Source organism: Coenobita brevimanus, chromosome 23 (assembly GCF_032717465.1).
Source record: "Coenobita brevimanus isolate Jiangsu-jjx chromosome 23, ASM3271746v2, whole genome shotgun sequence".
NCBI lineage: Eukaryota > Metazoa > Arthropoda > Malacostraca > Decapoda > Coenobitidae > Coenobita > Coenobita brevimanus.
In genome coordinates this window covers 66,501,377-66,519,887 of record NC_136976.1, presented here as the reverse complement: position 1 = coordinate 66,519,887, position 18,511 = coordinate 66,501,377, and the positions used below count along the sequence as shown (strand labels likewise).

The following is an 18,511-nucleotide window of genomic DNA, read 5'->3' as shown; positions in this document are numbered from 1 at the left end:
ATCACGATCACCTCACGATAGTGGGCGGGGGAGGCTACTTGATTGGAAGTTTTTATTGGCTCTCAGCATCACGGGAACGTCCAGTATGACCGTGTTGGACCAGGGGTGATCGTGCTAGAGGCGAACTCTGCGGATTTCACCCACTTCTCAGAGCTCCGTCCATGTTATGCCAATGCACCCATGTTACAGTAATTAAACCGAATTAAATCTTACTAATTATTGCTCTCCGTGCTGGACACGAATCGTGCTGAACAAACACGTGTTGGATGCGAGGGAACTGTATATATATATATATATATATATATATATATATGTATATATATATATGGAGCCTCTGTGATACAGTGGTAGAGTGTGCGTTTCGTACACGGGTGGGCCAGGGTTCGCGCCCCTCCAGGGTAATAAACTTTGGGAGTGTTCACCCAGCTACGTACTGCATTGGCGGACACAAGGGGTGCTGTGGTTGAACCAGTGTTGCTTACTGTAAAGTATGCTTGCACCCAGTCGGCTTGCGCGGGCTGATTACACTTGGTTCACAGACTACACACACATCCAAAGCCACTCCAACACTAGAGTTACACTTACAAGCACTTCTCACTCTACATACGATCTCTACCAGACAGCCTAAGCCACTTGGTAGAGATACATTGGCTGTATCGTCCTGACTTCGGTCGGGATAGGCCGGTCCTGCAGTGGATACTCAAATGGCTCGTCCCGCTGCAACAATCAAGCCTCAGTTTCTTATCAAGGCCTTCATTGCACCAGCCACTTTTCTTCCTTGTGTCACTCTACTTTCAATTTCTTTTGCACATTTTCCTCTCTTATCTATCACTGTACCCAAGTATTTGAACTTTCTCACCAATTCCAGTCTTTCTCCATTCACAGTGACATCACACTGGGAGTCACCTTCTCTCTCAGTAACCATCACTTTACTCTTCTCCACATTTACTCTCAAGGCACGACACTGACAGACATCAGCAAAACTCTGCACTAGCTTACCAAGTTCTTGTCCTGTACTTGCAAGCAGTACTGCATCATCAGCATACGACAAATTTGAGATATTCCATCCATCACCATTCATTACCAACGCCATCCCTCTCTCCATTACACGTGTTTTTACTTCTCTCATCACCCCATCCATATATATATTGAACAACCATGGGGACATCTCACAACCTTGTCGCACGCCCACACCAATCGTGAACCACTTACTTAGATGCCCATTAACCCTTACACATGCTTCACTACCATCATATAAACTCTTGACAGCACCTAACAGCTTACCATCTACATGCACAAAACTTTCCACAATCCCTCTCTGTCTGCTTTGTCGTATGTATTTTCGGATCAGTGAATGCCATAAACACCTTATGGTCCTTCTCACAAGGCTTCTCCACTGCCTGGCTCACTGCTGGTCCACACATCCTCTGCCACTCCTAAAGCAACCCTGTTCATCACTCACTAGGACTTCTGATATCTTTCTTACTTTCTCTGTAATAATTCTTCCATATACCTTCCATACCACACTCAGTAAACTTATGCCACGATAATTCTTGCACTGACTTCGCTCACCTTTATTTTTGTACAGGGGTACAATCACAGCCATTTTCCACACTTCAGGCAGAGTTTCACTCATCCATGCCTTCTTACATATATCCAACAAGCACTTCAGTCCACTCTCTCCACTACACTTAATCATCTCTGCATACACCTCATCAACCCCAGCTGCTTTCCCATTTTTCAGCCGTTTCAAAGCATTCTTCACCTGTACGAGTGTCGCATCTCCTGGCACTGCATTCCTTCTCTGCACACCCCCTAAACCAATCAGGTTTACAACCGCTTTGCTCTATCTATTCCCATTCATCAGGCTTTCAAAATATTCTTTCCATCTGGTCCTTACTTCATCTCCATGGGTTAGTAACCAACCACCTGCATCCTTCACACTATCACATTTCTTTCCGCTTTCACCTCAACATTTCCACACCTCTTTCCAGGATGACTTCCTATTTTCAGAGTAGTTCAAATTCATTTTTCTTTCCAGATCATCATTTACCTCCTTCTTTTTACTCTTCACTAGTCTCTTTACGTGCTTCTTGCTTTGGATATACTCAGTTCTTATTTCAACTGAATCCCTATCCTGTAACCACTTTAGCCACTTCTTCCTCTTTTCCTCCACTGCTCTCTCAACCTCCTCATCCCACCATGCAGTACCCTTCTTTTTTGTTGATACTGTTGCCACACCACACACCACTTCAGCATTCCTAACTAAGCAGTCCCTATGTGCATTCCACAGGCTGTCCAGATCCAATTCACTGGGTATATATATATATATATATATATATATATATATATATATATATATATATATCCATCCATCCATCCATCCATCATCCAATCCTACATTGCCCCATGAGGAGTATAGGAGCCCGGGGCTAGGCAGTTGGTCCCGACATTTAAGATGAGTGATATATATATATATATATATATATATATATATATATATATATATATATATATATATATATATATATATATATATATATTTATATATATTTATATATATATATATATATATATATATATTTATATATGTATATATATATATATATATATATATATATATATATATATATATATATATTTATATATGTGTATATATATATATATATATATATATATATATATATATATATATATATATATATAAAATATATTTCCCAAAGACAATAATATTCAAAGACCTTTATTTTGAAACTGAACACTGTTCATATCAGAAAAAAAATTATGATGAGAGCTGTAATTATTGTATTAGTTGGATATCTGAGTTTGAATGAACTGTTTTGCCTGTTGAGTCGTTAATAATTAGATTTAGTAGTCGGGGGCTTGTGTGTGTGTGTATGTGTGTGTGTGTGTGTGTGTGTGTGTGGATGGGGGTGCCCATCATCCACTCACTCATTGTAGAGATGCCATATGATCTCTACACTGAGTGACAAGCCAAATGGTTTCCTGTACTCAGGAAACCATTTACTATGCTGGGTGGTTCTTGGCAGGGTTAGTGTCCCCCAGATTCTCCTATCCAAAAGTACTTAATCATGGCAGTTGTTTCAGAGAGCTTTGGAGGGCCCAGTACCTGTCCAGGCCCCAGCCAAATGGGCAGACTCGCATGGCCATGTGGAATGTGAGAGGTGTGAATGAGGAGATCAAGAGGGTGGAAGTGGTGAATGCGTTCAAGAGTGCGAGATATGCCATGATGGCATTGTGTGAAACGAAGCTGAAAGGGTGTGAAGTGGAGGAGTGGGAGGGTGTGAAATGTGTAAGATCAGGCATGAATGGGTGAGGAAGATGCAAGGAAGGAGTTGCTTTGTTGATGAATGAGGTGTGGCAGAGTGGAATGAGAGACTACAAATGTGTCATCTCGAGATGTATGTATGTCAGGTACAAGTTTGAGAAGGTGAAAGCAACAGTGACTGTAGCGTATGCATCGTGGGAGGACAGGAGTGAGAGAGAGAAAGACAGGTTTTAGGATGAGCTGGATGAAGTAGTGGGATAAATGAAATGCCCAGGAGGTATAAGGTAATCGTAATAAGTGACATGAATGGAAGAGTAGGTACTGGTCCTGAGGATAACATAATGGGTTGTAATGGAGTACCGGGAGAAAGTGATAATGGGAAGCAACTAATGGATATGTATCAGGAGAGGAGGTTGTGCATTTGTAACTTTTTTTTTTTTTTTTAACAATGGAGGAAGGAAAAACAAATGAGTAAAAAAAAAAAAAAAAAAATCCATACACCAGATTACTGGCATCCTCCGTTCATAAAATATCTGTAACAATTAGACTTGAACAGCTGTGGGTTGAAATTTGGAGGGAAACAACTCTGGGGAAGCGAATTCCAGAGAGATGCAGTTCAGGGAATGAAAGAATTCTGATAGGCAGAAGTACTGCAATATGGCTGAGTGACATTCCAGTCATGAGCGCTACCAGATGCCCGTGTAGCACGAGGGAAGGCATGGAGAGGTGGCACCATGGACGCAACTTCATCTGAGCTTTTGCCAAAAAAATATCTGTAAAATAATGCAAGGGAGGCAACATTCCTTCTTACATGCAGGGGAGGTGGTTTATATTTAATGACAGGGTTGTTAATGATTCTAATAGCTTTGTTCTGAATTTTGTCTAGTTGTCTTAATGCAACCTCTCCACAACCATTCCATAAGGGTGAGCAATATTCAAGCTGAGAGCGCACATGACTCTCATAAATTACAGCTAACTGCTCATCGGCGAAGAAGTTACGGACTCTGTACAATAATCTAAGTTTCTTTGAGGCAGTTTTAGTAAGTGATCTGACATGAGAGGTCCAACTGAGGGCACTATTAAGTGAGACGCCAAGAATTTCAATACTTTTGAAGATGGGAATATTAGTAGCACTGAAGGTAATGTACGAATCTGGCAATATATGTCTATTAATAAACTGTATATATTTAGTTTTACTAGCATTAAAAGAGACAAGGTTGTTTTGTCCCCATTCACTGATCGTAGATAGATCTTGATTTATGGAGATGGCTGTACTGAGTTGAGAGGTAGAGCTATTAGACTTTGTAAATGGGTGTCTGAGTGTGAATGAACTATGTAGTGTTGAGTCATCTGCATATGAGTGAATGGGATTGTGGGTGACAGATAAGAGATCATTAATATGAACCAGAAATATGGTTGGCGCCAGAACTGATCCCTGTGGCACGCCGGCGTTAATTGAGTGGAAATTGGAATATACATCATCTACTTTAACTCTTATTTACCTGTCGCCAAGATATGAAGAAATCAAAGGAACAAAAGACGTTAGTCCATAGCAAGGGAGTTTGGACAGCAGGGAATGGTGCCATACTCTGTCGAAAGCTTTATAGATATCAAGAGCTACTGCATGAGTTTCTCCAAAAAGATCAATTGATTGATGGATGGTATGAGTTTAGAGATTGAGTATGTCAATGGTGGATCTTTCGTGGCGAAAACCATATTGTCTATCACTAATTAAGTTGTTGGATTCAAGATGTTTAACAGTGTGCTTATTAATTAAAGTTTCAAATACCTTACCAAGAGAAGATGTGACAGCTATTGGTCTGTAATCGGAGGGGTCAGATGAACTTCCTTTCTTCGAAATTGGGTGTATATTGGCTTCTTTCCATGAATTTGGGAATAAAGAAGTACGTATGCATAGTCTGAATAATTTAGCTAGGACAGAGGCAAGTTCAGGGGAACACTTTTTCAAAACAATTAGCAGAATTCCATCTGGGCCTGGAGCTTTGTTGGTAGGTAAATTGTCTAGGATGGATTTTACGTATCTTGTCTGTATTTTACGTGGGGCAGTTTCGGTAGAATCAAGTTCCAGTACTGGGACATTCTGGCTGGTATCGTCTATGTATTTCAAACACAAAGATGCACATAAATATACATGGTTAGAGGGAACGAGGATTGTGTTGAAAGAAACCTAATTGATTACGTGCCCGTAGAGAGGTCGATGATAGGAATGGTTGCTGATACGAGGGCCATGAGAGGACGATGTGGAGGTCTGTCAAATCATATGATTGTGGTATGCAAGATTAAGCTGAGAGGAGTGAGGTGGATCAGGAGAGAGAGGAGCAATCCGGGAAAAAAACCGAAAGTTGAGAAGCTGAGAATCAAAGTAATGGCAGATGATTACAGGACCAAAGTAGAGGAGGAGTTAGAATCAGTGATTTCGAATGAAATGGATCCAGACACCCTGTGGAATGCATATTTCTTAGTTAGGAATGCTAAATTGTAACCATATAACCAAATTATGGTGCCTGGTGGTTTAGTGAGTAATTATGCACTCCAGTCGAATTGAGCCGGTGAAGGTTTATATCCAAGGGATGGTTGGGGTTTATTGCTCATAGAGACTGAATGAGTCAAGCTACTCACTAGGTGTAATTTACAGTCTGAACAAACTATGTATTAAGAACCAAACTTGCACTAAATGTAGCAGAAATTAAATAATATAGGACCACTGAAATGGCGGGTTGCCATCACATGCCATCATTGATGTTTTAATTTCCGTTTATGATAAATATGAACAATTCACGCTACGTTATATATACGTGTTCTATTCATATTATTTATATTACGGTATATGACAGTACTATGATTCACAGTTTCACATAACAGTGTAGATATTTAACAAAGAAAAATATGCTTTTTAAACAGCGCGGGCAATGTGTTTGTCCCAATGGTGGTGACATCTACCAGAATACCAGGCTTTTCAGAAGCACCCCATTGGTGAGAGAGTTCAAATATCTGGGTACAGTGATAGAAAAGAGAGGAAAATGTGCAGAAGTGGAAAGTAGAGTGACACAAGGAAGAAAAGTAGCTGGTGCAATGAAGACCTTGATGAGAAACAGAGGCTTGAGTGTTGCAGCTACACGAGGCTTACGTAAAGGAGTGTTAGTGCCAACTTCAACATATGGATGTGAGACTGGTGTGGCATGAAAATGAGAAGTCAAGAGTAAGAGCAGTGGAGATGGGACTGCTGAGAAATGTATGTGGAGTACAGAGGGTGGAGAGGATACGAAATAATGTGATTCTTGAAAAGGTATGGAGTGAGGAAGTCGGTGGACACCAGAATCAAAGAGAGTGTATTGAGATGGTATGATCATGTGGAGAGAATGGATAACAATAGAGTGGTGAAAAAGGTATATCTGAGCAAATTTGAAGGAGGGAGAAGACAAGGTAGGCCAATGAGAAGGTGGAGAGAAATGGTGGATGAGAGTGTGAGGAAGAGGTTTGGAAGTCAGTGAGGCTAGGGAACTGACAGGAGATCGAGCTGGCTGGATGAATGTTGTGATGAGAAATGCATGATGAGGGATTTGGCACCCATTTTTTAAGTGGCAGTGTCTGGATTGACTCTATCTGATACATGTATATGGAGCTACAGGATGTGGTGAATGTTTTTGGTGTATCTGATAGAGCCAGGATTCCGGGGGCTTGAATGATGAGTGATTGGAAGCGTGGCCTATTGACCAGGGCAAATTTGGGCTGTCTGGACATTGCTACTTCTTACCCTGTCCTAGGGTGGGAAAGGAGGTCCGGATGATGATGATGATGATGATGATGATTTTTTTTTTTTTTTTTTTTTTTTTTTTTTTTTTTTAAATAAATGATAAGAGCTGCTCTCAGGTTACTGCCCTTTCCTCTCTTCCTTCCTTCCTCTTCTGTCTTTATTTCATGCTTTCCACTTCTTCCTCTTCTGTCTTTCTTTCATTCTTTCCTCTTCCTTCTGCCTTTGGGTGACTTTACATTTCCTCTTCTGTCTTTCTTTCCTTCATTCTTTCCTTTTCTTTCTGCTAATAGGTGACTCTACAATGAGTGACAAGCCAAATGGTTTCCTGTACAATAGGAAACCATTTACTACGCAGGGTGGTAACCATATAACCAAATTATGATGCCGGGTGGTTTAATGGGTAATTAAGGCGTTCAAGACAGATTGAGCTGGTACAAGTTTATATCCTAGGGATGGTTGGGGTTTATTGCTCACAAAATGCCACTCAAGGACGAGTGAGGCTATAAATGCCAGGACCAGCTTGCCTAGCCCTATGCTTCTACATTCTTCATGGGGCAACACAGGATTGGATGATGGATGGATGGATTGGTGGATTGGATAAGGAGAAGAGTTGAAGGTATAATACAGGATATGTAAAAATTACATAGGCACATCCATGTTTAACACTCTTCCATTATATTTGCTTTGTAGGTTGACATGTGGAGTTTGGGGTGCCTCCTTGCAGAATGCTATTTGGGTGAGCCACTCTTTATGGGCAAGTCAAAGAAGGAGATATTGAACAAGGTAAGGCAATATTTTCTTTTACTTCTGATAATATACTGATTTCTAGGTAATGACAATAATATGGTATTGTTTCGCAACAGCACCAGTTTTTCCAAAGGAATTCATTAGCACCCACAACATATTTGCACCTTTACAATTAAAAGAATTATGACATCACTCATAGACAATATAAACATCATCTGCAGACATGGCAACAAGCTATACTATGTATAATATCTTTGTGGAGATGTAATATGTTCTAACTTCACTGTTTGTGAGACATTCCATCAATATAAATACCATACAGATATATGTAAAGTACAAGAACACTTAAATGATAGCTCTCCTAACAGCATGTCAGAGAAGCACTGAAGAGTATGCAGTTTTATATAAAATGACTGTCAAAGCTAATAAAGCACTTTTTTTTTTTTTTTTTTTTTTTAGCTGAATAATGACTAATGATATGATAGTCATGGTTAACCTTCATTAGCCATTTAGTATGGTGGATTATAATGAATTAAGGAAAGTTCTGAGCATGTATTGGAAGGAGATGGATGTTGTTAGACAGCTTCATGATATGGTAGGACTGAGCATAATTGCACCTCAGTGACAGACAACTGAATATTGAGATGGACACTTGGGATGGTTTGCTGAAATATCAGTTGTGTGAATGCTAGACAGTATACATTTCAATATTTTTAGGGCATGAAATACAGTAATACATCTGATAGGGTGAATGAACAAGCAGTTGAGTGAAAACTTTCCATAATGGTTTTTATCCCACGAGCACTACAAAGTGACATGATCATATGAAGTAAATTTTTATATCCTTTTATATAGTATATATACCGTATTTTTACTACTGTAGCATTGTCTTATCCTACACTCCAAATGCCATTTGCATCTATATCTTTGTGTGAAGCATTGGGTGAGGAGAGGTCACTTGTCCATTGACAAAAATTTGTCCCATGGCTGTACAGATCAGATGTATATGAGGACCTATAAAGCTCTGTTTGAATATATATATATAGTAGAACTGCCCACCCATGTTCAGAGTATGCATGGTGGCCAAAAATTTGTCCCATGGCTGTACAGATCAGATGTATATGAGGACCTATAAAGCTGTTTGAATATATATAGTAGAACTGCCCACCCATGTTCAAAGTATGCAGGGTGGCCACTACAGTACACCAAAACCTCCTCTTATATTCTGTCGCAGCCACATATGATTGATAGAGCTTTATCTCCTTTTTTTTTCTGTCATTGAGAGAATGAACGAGTTTTATGCAGTTAACATCTGGGAAAATCTGGAAAATAACTGGAGGTGCAGCGTCAAAGAAACCTTTATTTCTGATGCACAGTTCTGTGGTAGTAGTAGTTGTTCCCTAGGCAGTCTGGCCGAACAGCCCCGAGTCCTTAAGGAAGTTTCTGATGTTCGAAGACTGACTGGCAAATGTTACATGTGCACATCTGCCTGCTAAATAGTTTGCCACCCATCTTTTTGTGTTATTGTGCTTATTTGTGTTGAATGTTTTGTTTGTGAGGTTGTGGCGGGAAATGGCACCAAAAGCTTTGCTAATGTCTAGTGTGACCAGAAGTGTTGTGTGTGGTGGCCTAGCAGAATTCAGGCCATCAAAAACTCTCTGTGTAAGGTCTGTAAGAAGAGTGTTTGTGGATTGTAGTGGCCTAAGACCATGTTGTGATGGGGGCTAGGGGGGTGTAATGTGTAACTAGTTGTAGTACCAGTCATTCAATGACTTTATAGGGGATGCAGAGGAGTGTGATGGGGCTATGTGAGGAAGTTAATGTGGGATCTTTGTTGGGTTTGGGGATAGTGATGATAATGCCATGCTTCCAGATGTTGGATATTATGTTGTGTGAGTAGCTGTAGTTTGATATGTTGGTGAGTGCTTGAATGCCTTGTGGTCCAAGGTGTTTAAGGTGTATATGTTGACTGGTCCACAGGCAGATGAGTGCTTGAGATTGCTAATGATGTGCTTCGTCTGGTTGTAAGTGAAACGTGCGAAGTCTGGGTCTGTGGGGAACTATCTCTTTCTTCGGATGATTCGGCGGTCGTCGCGATGGGGGTTTAGATGGCTAACATGTGAAAAGTGTTTGATGAGAGTGTTTGTTTGTTGTTTGTTTGAAGGTATGATGTCTGTTGTTGAGATGGCAACATGTAATTGTGTAGTGTTGCTGTTGGAGAGTGTAATGCTGTTTAGTGTTTTGTAGAGTTTGCTGGTGTTTGTTTTGTGATCAAGTGTTTGGAGATAATTATTCCAATTTGGTGTTTGCTGTTCTGATATTTTATTGTTTATTTGAGTGTTGAGTTCTTGTATTTGTTGTATGGTGTCTTGTGTATGGGGTGTTGGGGAGTGTCGTAGTGTGTCCCGTTGACTGATGAGGCCTGGAATTTCTGGTGAGAAGTTGGGGTTGTGTCTCTTTCTGTTGCCTCTAGGGATGTGTCTTTCGTCTGCCTTTTGTATAATTGTATTGAATGTGTTCACAGCAGTGTTGATGTTTGTGATGAATGTACTGTTTAATGTTTCAAAGTGTTGTTCTGTTTCAGTCTTCTAATTAGCATATGTGTGTTTGTGGCCAGCTGGGTTGATTGTGGTGTTGGTAATAATGATGATTGGGAGATGGTCAGAGCCAAGGGTTTTGACCACTCTCCAGGATGTTTTGGGGATGAGGTTCAGGGAGCAAAAGGTGATGTCTGGGGTTGATGAGAGGAAGAGGGCTTGGTGTGGGATATGGGTATGTTGATGGAGATTATTGAGTATGAAAGGATTATCTGTTTGGGATTGTAGTACCAGCCCTCTATCTGTGTCAGGATTGTTGACATGCCAGGCTGACGCCTTGGCATTGAAGTGACCACCCAGGATGATGTTGGGTGTGTTAGTGATGTGGTGTATTGGTGGAGAGTAATTGTGTGGTACTGTGGGGAATGATTGTGGTTTCATATAGTTCATACTTAATCATTTTCTTTTTCCTTATATAGCACAGTACAGTCTTTATGATTATAGCAGTAATCAAAGTATCATATCTAAATGTTTTATATATGTCCTGAGGTTTCCTTATAGTGTCAACGGTACTGTACTTTATTGATAATTATTATCTTCTTTTGCTGCTGTTGCCTTTTACTTGTGCTTAGTGTTGTTTGTAGCATACTTAAAATTCAGTTAAGCATGTGCGAAATACACTGCTATGACTTTTGTTTGAATAAGCTGGAAGGGTGTTGGGGTTTGGAGGGGATGTTAGGGTTAAAAGTTTTGTAGGGGTCTGTTTTATACATTTCAACTTGATCTTTCATGTTTCCTTCGTATAAATCACCTCGGTGGGAGGGAAAATCACCCAGTTATCCTGAAGGGGGGATGCGATGCTGCTTTATTTATGCCAATTTTTTTTTTCCCCCATCTTGTTCTTATGTGGTGAATTAATATTCTTAACCTACCATTTTTGTCTGTGTGAATAAGAAATTCCTTATAACTAAACGAATGTTTCTGATTACTTTAACGAATATACTCTAATTTAATTCTTGAAATATTTCCATTTGGTCTGACTTATTGTCTCTTGAAAGTAAAGGGCAATCTCCTTGATGTACAGTTGGTTCCACTCCCATGTGAAATTGTCTTAGTCTGGAGTGCAAACCCATAACCATGACAGCTGAGTGAGATACGTAACCCACTATTGAGCAGGAGAGAGAAAGGAAGAGAAGAAAGCTTTGAGTAATACCTCTTGACTGCTGAAGCAACATTCACAGTGCAGGGTGGGTCATGTGGCAGTGGAGCCAACTTTACATCATAAGAAAGTATAAAACTTGATGTACAGATAGCACTTTTGATGGTTGTGGTGAGACTGGGGACTCATGGGGAAGTGTTTAATAAGGATTATAATCAGTTTATAAGATAAATATGCTGTCTATCTATCTATTGCCAGACACCTTAATCCCTTAAGGGGTGGCCACAAGCAATTCGCTTCCAAGTCGCCCTGTCCCCTGCCATTTCACTGCCCTGCTCCCAGCTCACACCCCCCTCTCTCATATACCTCTCCACTCCATCCCTCCATCTCATCCTTGGCCTCCCCCTCCCTCTCCCCCCCTCCACCTCACTCACATACACTCTCCTCATTAGTCTCTTGTTCTCCATCCTCTCCACATGTCCAAAGCACCTCAGTGTGTTTCTTCTAATGCTTCCTATCACATCCACATCCACACCACAACGCTCCTTCACTTCCTTATTTGTCAGTCTGTCTCTCCACATGACTCCACATGCTCCTCTCAGATAACTCATTTCCACTGCTCCCACTATTGACTTTTGTCCCTCCAACAAGGTCCAAGCTTCACTCCCATACTTTAGTGTTGGTATCACAATACTGTCGTGTAGTAGCTCTTTACTTTCATGCTCACTTCCCTGTCTCTTATCACTTCTTTCAAGAAAGCAACAACCTTTCTTCCCTGTTGCACCCTTTCAAGCACATCACCCTCTAAACTTCCATCCTTACTTATCACACAATCGAGGTCCTTAGTTGCACTCACATTTTCCATTACCTCCTCATCCAGCCTCGCTGTACATCCACAGACTTCACTTCTCTTGAAAGCCATAATTTTACTCTTCCCTACATTCACCTTTACAGCTACCACAAATTGACTTAGGCACTCCCCCCACATGGTATTAAAAAACACAGAAATCATAGTATATCACAATGTTTGTTCATGAAATGCCATTCATTAATATGAAATCTTGTTTCCCTTGTTTTTCAGGACCAGTTGGATGCATTTGGCATGGAATCGCTTAGATCTATAAAGTAATCTAAGGACATTTCTTTGCACCAAACATTTCTCAGTTCGGTCTTGAGGTTGTCCAGATTGGGTGTCTTCTTCTTTGCCATGATTTTCTTCATCTTTGCCCAGCAGTTTTCTATCGAATTCAGATCCGGACTGTTGCCAGGCCAGTCGAGGACCTCATTCCGATTATCCTGAAGCCATTTTGTCACCTTTCTTGACTTGTGGCATGGAGCTGAATTGTGCATGAAAAAGTCACACCCACGAAGAGCAAAAAAGTTTAACAAATGATCTTTCAGAACTTGAATGTACCGGCCACCATTCATCATCAGGTTCTGAGGAAGTTTTTTTTTTTTTTTTTTTTTTTTTTTTAAAATACTCTGGGCATAGGCTTCACAGCCTGCTTCCAAGGCCCAGTAGTCCTTCATATTATACACATCTCCATGTCACCACTTCAGCACTAACACCCACCTTCTATATTGAATACATGCTAGGGCTGTCTCATACAGGACTGGTATATTGGTATTAGCGGGGGTATTTTTACGACATGTTAGCGGGTCTTCTGGTAGATCAGTAAAGTCTGTTTTTATTACATTCAAATCCTTAATCTGTTCCCTGCCCCAGCGAGGATTTGAACCTGGGTCCGGTAGGACCGCCGGCCACCTCTCTACCGACTGAGCTTCCGCCTCCCCTTCCCATTTCACCTGAGAAACACCCCCATACCATTACTGATTGTGGGTGCTTAACAGTCAGCACCGTGTAAGCAGGGTCATATCAACTACGGGAGGCAGGGCGATGAACCTCGGCAGAACGCACCTGGAACACTTGAAATGTGCTTTCATCGGAAAACATAACTTTTCTCCTCTCATCCAGTGTCCAATGTGCATACTTCTTGGAAAACTGAATGCACTGCTTCTTCATGCGGTCAGTGAGAAGCGGTTTCTTGGCTGCGGTGCGGCTTGGCAAACCCAGCTCCTTCTGCAAGCATTGTTGGATAGTTCAAATTGAGAAGTCTTGTAACAGCTGGGGATGCATTCTCTTCAATTCTGCTGCTGTCAGTCAAGGATTCTTGATTACTTCCCTCTTCAGAAACGTATCTGCACCTCTGGAAGTCATCCTCTTCTTTCCACCGCCATGCTTGTGCTCTGGTACAACATCATGTGGCAGGCTGCGCGCTGCAACAAGAATCTTCATGACGGTCGAATTTGCGCACCCAGTACGTTCACAAATCGTGTTGATAGGGACATTATCCTGCCTCCATGCAATGATACAGACCTCTCATCCCTTGAGCGGTACTTTCCAGGCATAACAACTCAACTCTAGGAAAATAACAGGGCAAACAGTAATACATACAAAAAAGAGGGAGGTGCAAGCTGAGAGTGACAGGAACATATATTCCCACTCTTGCTTCTGGGCAAGCACTGACATGCTGAGTGTTTCACCACCTCCCACCAACACCAGAGGAGTTGCCAGTTACTTCTTGCCCCCAAAATTCACTTGATAGAGGTGAAAACACAAAGCAAAGACAGACAACTCTCCCTTAGCAATTCTGTGTGTAGGTCCTAAGTAAATTTGCAATGGGTGTAGATTCCATTTCTTACACACTCTCCCAAACTCATCCACCAAGCCTTGCAGCTCCCCTTTGGCGTCACTTAACAACACAGTATCATCTGCAAATAACAGTACAGGTAGTTTCCAAACACTGCCCTCTCTCACTAGGGCCGCTCCAACATCCACTGCCCTACCTTGTATATCTTTTATAACCCCATCCATATGCAGATTGAACATCCATGGAGACATGACACATCTTTGTTTCAATCCAACCTTCAGATAGAAAAATTCACTCAGTTCACACGCACTGCAGCCTTAGCACCCTCATACATACTTTTCATGGCCTTCAGCAACTTCCCATCTACTCCATATATTCTTAATACTTTCCACAGTCCGTGTCTATCCACCCTGTCATATGCTTTCTCCAAATCCATGAAGGCTGCATACAAATTCTTTCCCTTCTCTAGAAACTTTTCCATTAAAGATCTAAGAATGAATATCTGATCTACACAACCTCTTCCCTTCCTAAAACATCCCTGTTCTTCTCCAACTAATTCCTCTGTTATTTCCCTAACTCTGTGAGTAAGTATCCTACCATATACTTTTCCTATTACACTGAGAAGACAAATGCCTCTGTGATTATCACACACTTCTTTTTCCCCGTTTTCCGGTGTACAGGGGAATAATTATACAGTTCCCTCGCACAGTAAACGTGTTTATGGGCGGCAGACGAGCTCACACAAAGTGAATTCATTCACTGAACAACATATCGTATGGAAAAATTAGCATGTGGGCGGCACCGGTCCCTTAAAGTCCACTTTTTGAACCATAGTGATGTAGTAAAGGGCACAGTTCAAAGACATACAGTTCAGATATATGAAATATAAAACACGTGGTTGTTTACCGTAAATGGAGCAGATGGCGGCTCTGATTGGCTTTAATACAGGTGGTTCTGAGGCAGGGAGATACACTTAGTTTGTGCTTGGCACATCACCTTCCACTCCATCATTCCCGTCACCAGTCTCGCCCTCATCATTTGACTGAACCACTTCCCCACATGCCTCTGCCTCATTCACCTCTCTCATAAAACCTTCAGAGTCCAAAGATGACACCACTGACATCACATCATCATCGTCTTCCCCAGGAAGTGTAGGAAACAATGTAGAGGCAACTGTTTCTTGTTGTTCTTGAGTTTGGTAGTAGCGTGTGATGAGTGTTTTCTTCTGTTGACTCCCATGTTATGCCTTTCAGTGTAATGATGAAAAGTGGTTTATGTGAGCACTTCCTGTGTCCTAAGGTAGCTGGTTTCAATTGCCTTGACTTCTTCTGTCTGAACATACATTGCCGCTAAAATTTTACTGACCTTAGGCAAATAGACATAGACAAATCTTCGTCCTCCATTGGATTCTGCTCAAAGGGTGCTCAGATCTGGCCTCTTGTGCAGCATCTACTGGGGGGGGGGGGTCATTCATTATGGGAGGTGGCGGTTATGGCCTACTCCTTCCCCTGATTTCGTTCACATGGGGTTCAACTTGTTCATTATGGTTTTGTGGACCTTTGTACCTCCTGCTCATTCACTAGGCGAATCGTGTACTCTGAATATGTTTACTGTGCAAGGGCACTGTACCTAACTCCCGATCCTCCTGGACTCTACCCTCCTCCCAAACCAATCTGCACATCTTACACATCCATTCTACTATACCTCCATAATAATTATTGTTGTTACAGAACGTTTTGTTTTTTGCATTTCTTTATTATAATACTAACTCCAGTTTGACTCAAAACAACTAAAGTTTAGGAGAGTTTAGGAATACAACCCCTTGTCAGCCATGTCAAGACCCCATTCCCCTCCTACCTTTCCCAGTCAGCTGTCCAGTATAGTATTGCATTTACTTTCTGGGAGGGGTATAATGCAGCAAGGTTCCTACAGTATTCTGAGCAAGAGTATAGCCGTCAGTTGTTTGTGAAAGTGAGGTCAAAAGCAATGTTTGTAGATGCAGATCTTACATGGTGTGGATGAAGAGACTGGAACAGTTTATTGTTGAAAGAGAATGGAGAGAAAGAGGAGTGTTTGAGAGAATAAGAGAGGTGTGTGAGGCTACAGTAGCATGAAGGCATTACTGTCACAGTCATCCTCTGATTAGTGGTTCCAAGGATAGAGCAAGGTGTTGGAGATGATAATGATGAACTTGAGTAGTGATGCTATATGCTGTATTACATTCATAGAAAATCCATCAGAAAACTTTTTTTTAAAATTTAGTTACATGTTATTCCAATTTTCAGTGGGGGAAAAAAAAAGTCCATTTGTCTTTGAGAGTAGTTATGTGACCAACAGAGAGAGAAAAAAAAATGCCATTAATAAAGCTATGCCTGCAGAGTTACGGTATACAGGTTATCCCTTAATTCACGCGAACTTTTTTCACGCAATTTCGGTTATCCACGAATTTTTCGTACAATAATTAAAACAAAATTATAGTATTCAAATAAGTAATTTCAATATACAAGAGAAATAAATAAAATATAAAAAATGCTTACCTGCTGCCTGTGTGCACACATATGTGTGTGTGTGTGTGTGTGTGTATGTGTGTGTGGGAGCCTGGGAGATCGGTCTACCACGCACCACACAATCAGTTTGAATCCGACGGTCGAACCATGCATGACTTGCAAATTGTTATTTGTGGCTTATTTTTCTGCCTTCCAGTAATTGCTTGCCTTGTCTGTCAACATGGGGCATAAGCGTAATGCTAGTGATGCATGTGGTAGCACACCAAAACTGACTTGTAAAGTAATGTTGCTGACAGAGAAAGTTAAAGTGATGGACAAACTTCAGGGAGGAATGTCGGCGACAATTCTCTGTCAGGACGATTCCCCGTCATTTATTTACATACCAATTTATTTAGAAAGTACAGTACACTAGTTTTTTACTTATATGAGTTATAAAATCCCCCTGAAAATTAGTTATTAAAGTATTAATTAATCAATAATAAGTATATTAATAGAATGACGGAGAATTGTCCATGTTTTGATGGTGAATTGACTTGATGGTGAATTGTCTCAGAACCGTATGTTTGGGGTGAGTCAACTGTTCATACAATAAAGAAGGAGAACGTAGCATACGGGAGACAGTGAGGGCTAGTGCACCAGACTGCTAAAGTGTCTCCACCTACGCCTGTGAATTGTCTTGTAACTGCATGTTTGGGGTGAATGAGTCAACTGTTCATACAATAAAGAAGGCAGAATGTAGCATACGGGAGGCAGTGACGGCTAGTGCACCAGACTGCTGAAGTGTCTCCACCTACGCCTGTGCTTGTCAGGTTTCAGTTTTAAATTTGTTACGTTTTTGTTGTTTTTAATACTTTATGCTAGTTTATAAGGTGTATGTAGTGCATAAACAGTATTATTCAGATGTACTATACGTATAGACATGCGTAATTATGTGCACACAAGGGCAGAACATATACGCGAATTGACCACATACGCGAAGGGTCTGGGAACCTAACCCTCGCGTGAATTAAGGGCTTACCTGTACTGTACTTATATTTAGACTTCAAAATTTGATTTGGTGCTCCATGAGCCCCGTCCCACTTCCCAAAGCTTAAGATTGCAACCCCTGTTTTTCCATAAAGACATGCTTCTCTCTGAGCATGCCACCTTCAGGAATGTGTTGGAGGAGGGTCAGTTTATGTGTGTGTGTGTGCATGTGCATGCGCTCGTGGGTGCGTGCATATGTGCATGCATGTTTTGATTTTATTAGTTTCATCCTTGTTTTCATCTTGTTTTAAATTATTGTATAGCTGTTCCTGATTTTTTAATACACTTGTGCTTGGTACCATATAGTCTATCATTTCATTTTTAAATGCCCTAGCGCATAGTAGTGTCTAAGCCATCCAATCCTGGAACCTTCAAACAGTGAGTTAATTGGATAAAAGCCTGGATAACAGGAGGAAGATCAAATCTGAGATATTCAGCGGTCAGGACAAAGAAGAAAATTATTAAAACTGCTACTGCAGTACAATTGAATGCAGGAGTTTCCAGTGTACATATGTGAAAGGAAGTCCTAGAAATGAACTGATACTGGGAGGAATAAATGTGCAAAATTTCTATATCTACTACTAGATGCCATAGTCCTGTAAGGGGAGGCCATTTGTCTCTGAGTTTGTTGTTTTGCGGGTACCATATCTTTATGTTTAAAATATTATGTGCAGTCTCATGTGTCCTGTTTCACACTGCAATATCCCCTTTATTGTGTATGATAAGAATTCTTGTTGAATATGTTATATCTTTATTATTATTAGTAGTAGTAGTAGTAGTAGCATCAGTATTACTCAGGACATTAGAAAATATCAGTGTG

The 18,511-nt window shown here is 40.8% G+C and overlaps 1 protein-coding gene across 2 annotated transcripts in view; it reads left to right on the top strand.

Annotated features, from left to right (window-relative positions):
• The window catches only part of LOC145393006 (uncharacterized), a 76,610-nt gene that overhangs the window by 36,898 nt on the left and 21,201 nt on the right, over positions 1–18,511 (top strand). For both annotated transcript variants that reach the window (XM_080267323.1, XM_080267322.1), the window contains exon 7: positions 7,755–7,847. In XM_080267323.1, coding sequence (XP_080123449.1) covers positions 7,755–7,847 — 93 coding nt within the window. The remainder of the gene's footprint in view (positions 1–7,754; positions 7,848–18,511) is intronic.